Raw genomic sequence first — 8,983 nt, forward strand, 5'->3', positions numbered from 1 at the left:
TGAACAACGGTGAAAAAAAACACGATTGATCGGACGATGTTTCCGAGATGGCGAAGAAAACTTGAAAAATTGGTGTAAAAAAAAACTCTCGTTGCAAGGATTCCAAAACTACTCTCGGATTTGCAATCGGACGAACGATGACGGAGAAACCTACTGTCAAAGAAACTAAAATTGAGAAAAGGAAGAATAAATGCCATAGAGATAAATAATGGAGGAACAAAATTGTTTCTGAAAAATTAATAGAGGTGGGTGGGGCAACAAAAATAATAATGGAGCGGATGCTGCGTGGCGTGGGTAGCAGCATCCGCTGCCACTAGAAGCGGACGCTGCCAATGTGGCAGCGTCCACTTCTAGTGGCAGCGGATGCTGCTGGCCCACACGACGCAGCATCTGCTCCAAATGTTAGCGGACTCTGCTACGTGTAGGCGAGTGTTCGCTGTCAGACTTGTCGTTTTACGGTATTTGTGAAATTTTTTTAATTTTACGGTATTTTTGAATTTTTTTTTTAATTTACATTAGAAATAAAAAAAACCCCATTGATAAAACTATTTTAATTTTTTAAAACAAATGAAATCTTCTGTTTTAAAAAACGGTTGCTTAATCGAGTTTAAGCGTATTAAAATTTAAGCAAAATTAAATGTGAGCGAGCTTTTTAGAACACCAATATATGTCTATGGCTAATCTACCTCATGTATTCAATTTGAAAGTGATAATTGAAAGATTCGACAATTTTATAGGTACTAATTAAAATCCATATTTTTTAAATTTCATTTTGAGATTTAAAAGCCCAACTTCGAAAATATTCCAAATTATATTACAGTTGATGCGAATAAGAATAAAGTGTTTTATTTCTATAATTTGAAAAATATCCAACGTACATGGCTCTGTCAAACCAAATAAAGTGTACCCTTCACTCAACCAATATCCCTTTTTGCTACGATTGATTGTCAAAATCGAATTTCAACCATCCGAATAGAGTTAATAAAAAAATGTAAAATACTAAAATCATAGAATGAAATTTGATCGGAAAATCACAAGGTAATATACTTTTAATTTAATGGAAAAGAAAACTTATTACTTTTCTTCTTTTCTTTCTTTTTTTTCTAAATCACTCTCTAGAATGAAATTTGATCGGAAAATCACAAATTAATATACTTTTAATTTAATGGAAAAGAAAACTTATTACTTTTCTTTTCTTTTTTTTTTTTTTTTTTCTAAATCACTCTGCAGAATGAAATTTGATCGAAAAATCACAAGTTAATATACTTTAAATTTAATGGAAAAGAAAATTTATTACATTTCTTAAAAAAAAAAAAAAAAACTTAACATGAACCAAAATTTAGAAATATTGGAAAAAATAATGCAATTAAAAATAATTTAAAAAGCCGGTTTTCGGTTCGGTGAACCGAGCTGAAAAACCAAACCTAAAATAAAAAATCCGAAAATTCGAAAAACAAAAATCGAACCAAATTTTCGATTTCGGCTCGGGGGTTAACCAAACCGTGAACACCCTTATATACAACATATCTTATTCGAAAATGGGATAACCTCGGGAAGTTTTGGAAACGTAAATAAAATTTGATTTTAAAAAAATAATTCAAAAAAAGAGGCTAGATTTTTATTTTTAAATTTTTAATACATGAAAAGCAGCAGTCTTTTATCCGATGCACACTGGGTAAGTCTCAGACTAATGCGATAAAATGCAAGTCACGTTAACTTAAATAAATCGCACTAATCAAACTTGGCATGACATGCTCGTCGGGGAAGATATTGGTAATGAAATCGAACGCCCGACTCCACACTAACCAATCGCTCTCTGACTTGGACAACCATAAAAAGGAAAAAGGAGGCCAATATTTGCCCCTACATCAGAACGATTCCAAAGGGCAACATCGATATCAAACTAATCACGTCGATTCCAAAAATTTGATGGCATTACATTAGAATAAAGTGGCATTCATGAAACAATATTTTACATATTTAAACATCAGCGGTCGACATGATCCGAGGTCCCAAGAACATATTCTATGTAACATAAAAAAAAAACACAGAAAAAAATATTCGATGAATCAATATAAAATGCATTCCTCCAAGATTTCCAAAACCCAATTGCATACATAAAGAGTAGACAAATATATTCAGTTTACAGAATCAAGGAAGAATAAACATGGGAGCAAATCTTACAACTGAACATGAAACTAATGGAAAGAAGGGCGGTCAAGTTATCGTCTTCCACTCCTCGACGAAATGGAGGATCCATTTTGAAGCCTCGAAACAAGCTTCAAAGCTCGTGAGTTATTTCGCTCTCGTGTTCTTAGATCTCAATCTACCACTCATTTCATGTAAAAACTTTATCCGCGCTAAGATGTGTTCTCTCTTTTGTATAAGATCGTCGTTAATTTCACCGCTTCTTGGTGCGGACCTTGCCATCAAATCCAACCGTCTGTGGCTGAGTTTGCAGAAAAATATACTGATGTCGACTTTATCCAGATTGATGTCGATGAATTGCATGTATGCCCTTCTTTCGACGTCAAAAACTTACTGGATATTACTGTCTATTCTAGATACTAATCAAAATATTTATCACGAATCTCATACTCAGACGTGACCTATGTAGTGATCCATGTTAGATTTCCTCAGATTCGAACAGCCTACGAAGATTCCTATATCCACTTACTTTTTTATTCCATTTGAACAACTCAAAACTCTTCCCTTGCAAGAACTAAAAATACCAGAAATACCGAGGAAATCTATAAACATTTAGTTGCTTGTGAAAACAACCAAAATTTTGAGATACTGCTACTGCCCAAAGGATTTCAATAATCGCAGTAAACAGTTCAAATTAGACACTGCTTAATTCTTATGAAACACGTTACACACACACATCGAACGTGCCCTTCTGCAAGTATATATAACTGCTGAATTGTGTAACACAGGATGTGGCAGAGGAGTTTGGAGTACAGGCCATGCCTAGTTTCATGCTGCTAAAGAGAGGGAAAGTAGTTGACAAGGTTGTGGGGGCAAAAAGGGAAGACCTCCAAAAGAAGATTGAAAAACACAGATTCTAATTCAGATCAATAATATCCTCAGTGGGCTCTTGCTTTGTTAAGAGTTGGGAGAGCAAACAAAGAAGCACGGATCATCAATCTTTTCGACATGACATATTGAAATTGAATATGACATGCATTTGGCTTTCATACAATTTATGTAAGAAATAATTTCATTAAATGCCTGCTTATTACCGGGATATTGATGCAAAGAAAGAATGTTTGGGCTAAAAGTTCAAAATACTGAAAAAAGAAGCATATGCATACAACAGAGTATAACGATTCATACCGCAAAAAGTTCTGTATATATTAGCTGCTGAAAAAGCAGCTAAGCCAAAGCAACGACCCGAAAAAAAACTCTGCTACGCACAAAAACCGTTACTAGATCGAGAAGGTAAGTATATATACACTTAGTCGCGCTATATGCATTCATGGTAACATATTAAACAGACAGATACTACCCGGTTGTCCTGCCCAGGATCCTCCTTAAATCCGACTTCTGTTCTGCAGTAAGCCTTGAAGGGAATCTGACATCGAATTTGATCCTTAAGTTTCCATTTTTGCCGGGTTCTTTTGATATGGGCATTCCTTCATTTTGAATCACCATTTCATGGCCGGGCTTGATGATATCTGATATTGGAACAACTAGCTCACGTCCATCTATGGTTTTAACGCTGAGATTCTTTCCAGTGAGAGCGTCGAGTAGAGATATTTTTTGATGCATGATCAGATCATTGCCGTCCCTCTTGAAAATCGGATGCGGCTTCTCATCAATAACAAAGATGAGGTCTCCAGGTGTAGCGCCACGTTCGTGGTTCCCTTTCTCAAGAAAAGTAATCTTTGTGCCATTCTTCCAACCTGGTTTGACATTTATAGCGAGCACCTCTTCGACTGTGCTCGGCTTGCTGCAATAAGATCTTGCGTGAACGAACATACACTAAAGAAAACGAGGGGACGGAGATAGCATTATTGTACCCACAAAAATCGCAAATTCATAGACCAAACATGAATGAATTTACAGTCAAAATACAAAAATAAGTCGAAAACTTATATGAGGCATCATATTACATATATCAAAGAGACATAACTCGACACTTTACTTTCACTAATCTGCTAACACGAAAGGTATGATTGGTACAAATGAAAATTGTAACCACTGACAGTTTCTTTTGCAAAGTAACTGATGCACACAATAATATCATCCCCACATAGCAGAAAAAACAAATTTAAATCTGAACACACAAAAAAGATTACCTAAAATGCAATAGAACTTTAAATATTCAAAACCATATCATGAAATTTATGCAGGAAATAGGAAACTGAAACAAAGTCAATAAACAAAGAAAAGTAATCACAGATACCAACCCAGAATAATCAAGAACGATTCTTGAAATCATCATTTTCCTTCTCGACCCTTTATACAACTCCTCCAAAGTACACGGCAACATATGCTCCATCGCCTCCGCTTTCCTCAGCCGCCCTCCGCCGCCGCCGCCGCCGCCACTACTACTTTTCCCTTTCCCACCATCCAAGCCACCAAAAAACTCCGCAAAAATATCCTCCGGATCCCTCTGGCTAAATTTAAACCCCCTCCCCCCTCCACCACAGGCGAAATCCTTCTCTTTCCAACTCGGCGGCGCATGCAGACCAAAATTAAGCCCTTCTTCCCCGTACAAATCATAGATCTGCCTCTTCCGTGGATCACTCAACACATCATACGCCTCACTTATCTGCTTGAATTTCTCCTCTGCTTCCTTGGTGTTTACCGCATTCTTATCCGGGTGCCATTTCATCGCCATCCTCTTGTAAGACTTCTTCAAATCCTCTTCATTCGCGTTTCTCGAAACTTTCAGTATGTTGTAGTAATCGACACCCATTTTTACAACAAAAGATTGCTCTTTTAAAGGATGTTGACAATGGAAATGGGCAGCGCGACGGTAGAATAAAGCTCTCCAGAAGATTCCAAGAGGGTTGCGGAGGTGAGACCGGAAATGGGCCGCCTGTGTTCCAGCTGATACACCGCCGTCGGCGCCGGGAGGTTTCCGGTGCGCAATGTAGTGGAGAAGAGAATGTAGTGCTAAGTTACGCGTTGGTGGCGATGTTTTAAAGGAGGTTGTTAAAGTGAAGTGACGGACGTTGGAATACTCTGATACTGAGGCGTGAAATCTTAAGGCCGTGTTTGGAATGTTCGAACAACAAATCGATAAAAAAAAAAAATATAAAAAAAAATATCGAAGTAGGACAATTTTATTTTTAAAATTTTAAAATAGGAAAACAACAAGCTTGTTTTTATTGTTCTTGTTCGCATTTTGGTCATCTTGTTGGCAAGACAAGACTCTTAGATCTATTCTCAACAGTAAAAAAATCGAATTATTGAGATTTACTATGAAACTTATAATACTGAGATTTTTATTCTAGGTTTTCTCTTTTTAGTCATCTCTATTATTAAAATTCGGTATACACGTTGTTTGGATAAATTTATTAAAAATGGTTTATAAACTCTTAGAGCTTAAAAATTGTTTTAGTAGCTTATAAGCTGTTAAAACTTATTTTAAATAAGTTGTTAAAGTGTTTGGATAAACTTATTTTTTTTTTGAGGCAGAAACTTGTAATTTTATTCAATATAATCAGTCATTACAAGTCCAACCAACCACGAGGAAAATTCACCATTCATCCAAACAAAAGATGACTGGAAAGAAGAAGAAAAAGCAGCAATACTATGAGCAATAGAGTTCGCCGAACGGTGAACGTGTACAACATCTAAAGATGTAAAATCTTGAAACCTCTCTCTTATTTCCGCAGCACACGCCCCTAAATATTCCAAGTCTTTTTGATTAGCTGTGACTGCTTACATTGCTAATACAGAATCTGAAGCCACCTAATATATCTGAAATTCTTTTCATACACAAGTCTAATCCCTTCCAATATAGCCAATAGTTCTCCACGAACCACCGATAGTGGTTGATTTATTTGTTTGCCAAACACCAATAGCAGTCTCCCTTGATTATCTCTAACAACTCCACCCACACTATACCGATTAAGAGGGTATTTGGTTAAGCTTATTAAAAAGAGCTTATAAGCTCTTAGAGTTTAAAAGCTGTTTTACGAGTTATAAGCTGTTAGAACTTATTTTAAAAATAATCTGTTAAAGTGTTTGGGTAAACTTATTTTAAATAACTTAAAGATGTTGATATGTTTGGTATTACAAGATCTTTTTATTGTCAAAATTACCAAAAAGGGTATAATTCTATGAAAATAATATTTTGAGTTATACACATACGGAAATAATTTTAGAATAAACCTATATTAAAAAATAAAATTGTTTTAATATTTTATTTTTAGAAAAATTTATGTGATTTTTAATTTTTTTAAAATAATATTTAATATTTAATAAGTGGAGGATAAGATAGAGATTTATTAAAATATTCAAGGATATTTTAGAGATATGGAATATTAAAATAAGATATTTTTTTAAAAAAGTACCTCCCCCCTTACTTTTTTAAAAACAGCTTATAAGCTGTCAAACAACTTATTTTGACAGCTTACAAGCTGTTTTTAAAAATTTTTACCAAACACATTTTCAAAGCTTAAAAGCTCTAAAACAGCTTATAAGCTGTTTGAAAGAGCTTTTAAGCTCTGCCAAACACCCTCTAAGTGATAAACTTATTTTAAACAACTTAAAGATGTTGATTTGTTTAGTATTATAAGATTTTTTTTATTGTCAAAATTACTAAAAGATGTATAATGCTATGAAGATAATGTAACGAGCTACATATACGAAAATAGTTTTAGAATAAACCTATATTTAAAAAAATAAAACTATTTTATTATTTTAATTTAGAAAAATTTATGTTCTTTGAATTTTTTAAAATAATATTTAATATTTAATGAGCGAAGGATATGACAGGGATTTATAAAAATATGCAATGATAATTTGGAGAGAGAAAATATTAAAATAAGATTTTTTTAACGCTAGTCAGATAAACCACCTTGCCCAGTGTGACTGGACAATATTTTTTTATTTTCGACAACTGTAATCATTTTTCCTCTAGACTACTGATGTAACAAAACATACATCAATATTATATGCATCACGTCGAAATCGTGTTGAAAAAAAAACTAAAATTAACCCCAAAAAAATGTATTAATACTGAAATTTGATGATATAAAAGACCAAATAGATAGACACACATAACTAAAAATATATTTTTCTCTGTAAAATTTTCATAATTTCAAATGATGGATATATTATCATTTTTAATCATACAATTCAAGAAATGACAAAATAATTAAATTCATACGAACTATTGGAGATATTTATATTTCGCTCAAATGTGTTATTGTCATGATATCGTTTTCGCCATTATGAATTATTAGCAAATGGTACCGGCTATAATTTATTTTCAAGCATTTGTACATTACACGATTTGTATCAACCTTTTTTTACTACCATGGTGTAATAATTTAATTTACAACTCGAGCAGAATACCTTTTTAACAAAAAGTTATAATTTTTAATTTTCCAAATTTGAGGATTGTCTCTAGCGTATGAGTGTTTATGTGTCTTTACTGACAGTTTTAACATCCATCAAATTCCGATATGAGATCTGATAATTGACATTCCTCTTCGCCTAAAAGCTTTTAAAGAATTATTTTTTGTTCGTGCAATTTTTTGGCACCGATAAATGCTTTCCGCCTTCTTCGATTCCGATCGTCATATAATTATTGTATGAATATAATATAGATTTGACTTAACAGAAAAGATAATTATAAAATGGGTGCAACTAATGGAGGAGAGGACGTGCACGAGCCTAGAAAGTATCCTTTTAGATTACGATCGATGAATCTCTTTTGTCGTGTCTGATGCGTGTTCATTTTGTGAGGATAATGATGGGCCCATGTATTAATGGGTTAACAGCATGTGGGTCAATTTGGTATGGCCCAATAAGTATTATCCGTTTTACGAGGGCCCGTTTATAATTGAAGGCTTTTGAGGGCTCAAACGTGGATGCATGTGCATCCAAGATCCAACCTTATATTTTTTTAAAAAATAATAATAATAGTAAAACACTATTCTGCCGGAAATAATAATCACGTACATAATTATTAGCATTGCTAAGAAAATATTTTATTAGGTGCCAATTTTTTTATTATAAAAGGAGCATGCAAAATAATTGATTAATATTTATTTTTTAACAAAATAGTTCATGTATAACTATTTAATTAATTATGCAAATATATAGAATCATGATTTGACTAAATCCGAATCTATTTGTTTTTGGGCATCTCTCATCATGTGTGTTTTTTTTTTTAAATAATGTTTGAGCGTGGAAGCATTCAAGCATGTTGTAGAAGTGCTTTAAAAATAAAGTTATTTATATCAAAGATTTCCACGCTTAATAATTGGAAACTAATCAAATTAGTTCGAGTAGCATGAGATTCGAGCTTTTTTCTGAGGTTTGAGCTCCGCTCATTTTGAAATCATTAAGCTCACGAGTAGTTCGATCTCGATCTCTTAAATAGCACGTTTATAATGTTTAAAGAGCTCGGATCATTAAGCGGGCTCTTTTGCGAAATCGTTAAGCTTACAATAGAGCTTGTGTTCGAGCTTGTTAAATAAATAATCAAGTTCGAGCATATAATATAATGTATCTCTGTAAACTGATGTTAAACTAACCGGGAAAGTGATTGATAAATGGATCAAGGAAAAAAAAAAGAATAGATATAGTTAATCTTGACAAAAAAAAAAATAAAAAAGGTCAAATGGAGTGCATTTAACAAATTATGGAGTGTAAATATCTTCACCTATTTTATTTTTCATCCGTGTATTTTTATAAAAAGGGAAAATTAGCATTTTGGTCCTGTATGTTGGCTTGTTTTTTGATTTTGGTCATGTATGTTGTCATATTTTTGAAAAGATACAATAACTTGGATATT

The 8,983-nt window shown here is 33.3% G+C and overlaps 2 protein-coding genes across 2 annotated transcripts; one reads left to right on the plus strand and one right to left on the minus strand.

Annotated features, from left to right (window-relative positions):
* The first annotated feature begins 2,108 nt into the window (after positions 1-2,108).
* LOC140874268 (thioredoxin H2-like) lies at positions 2,109-3,228 on the plus strand. Its single transcript, XM_073277544.1, has 3 exons — positions 2,109-2,290; positions 2,389-2,511; positions 2,937-3,228. The coding sequence occupies exons 1-3, from the start codon at positions 2,168-2,170 to the stop codon at positions 3,066-3,068; spliced, it is 378 nt and encodes a 125-aa protein (XP_073133645.1). The 5' UTR covers positions 2,109-2,167; the 3' UTR covers positions 3,069-3,228.
* A 101-nt stretch (positions 3,229-3,329) lies between these two features.
* On the minus strand, positions 3,330-5,224 carry LOC140874263 (uncharacterized). Its single transcript, XM_073277537.1, has 2 exons — positions 4,413-5,224; positions 3,330-3,952 (listed from the first exon to the last, which is right to left on the minus strand). The coding sequence occupies exons 1-2, from the start codon at positions 4,922-4,924 to the stop codon at positions 3,505-3,507; spliced, it is 960 nt and encodes a 319-aa protein (XP_073133638.1). The 5' UTR covers positions 4,925-5,224; the 3' UTR covers positions 3,330-3,504.
* Positions 5,225-8,983: the final 3,759 nt, after the last annotated feature.

This window comes from Henckelia pumila, chromosome 1, assembly GCF_033568475.1.
Source record: "Henckelia pumila isolate YLH828 chromosome 1, ASM3356847v2, whole genome shotgun sequence".
Lineage (NCBI taxonomy): Eukaryota > Viridiplantae > Streptophyta > Magnoliopsida > Lamiales > Gesneriaceae > Henckelia > Henckelia pumila.

What these genes read in the sequence shown, in the direction of transcription:
- LOC140874268 (XM_073277544.1), top strand. Translation starts at nt 2,168, where the DNA reads ATGGGAGCAAATCTTACAACTGAACATGAAACTAATGGAAAGAAGGGC. An exon ending in CGAAACAAGCTTCAAAGCTC is followed by an intron (nt 2,291 to 2,388) that starts GTGAGTTATTTC and finishes CTTTTGTATAAG; the next exon opens with ATCGTCGTTAATTTCACCGC. An exon ending in TTGATGTCGATGAATTGCAT is followed by an intron (nt 2,512 to 2,936) that starts GTATGCCCTTCT and finishes TGTGTAACACAG; the next exon opens with GATGTGGCAGAGGAGTTTGG.
- LOC140874263 (XM_073277537.1), bottom strand. Translation starts at nt 4,924, where the DNA reads ATGGGTGTCGATTACTACAACATACTGAAAGTTTCGAGAAACGCGAAT. An exon ending in ATCGTTCTTGATTATTCTGG is followed by an intron (nt 3,953 to 4,412) that starts GTTGGTATCTGT and finishes ATCTTATTGCAG; the next exon opens with CAAGCCGAGCACAGTCGAAG.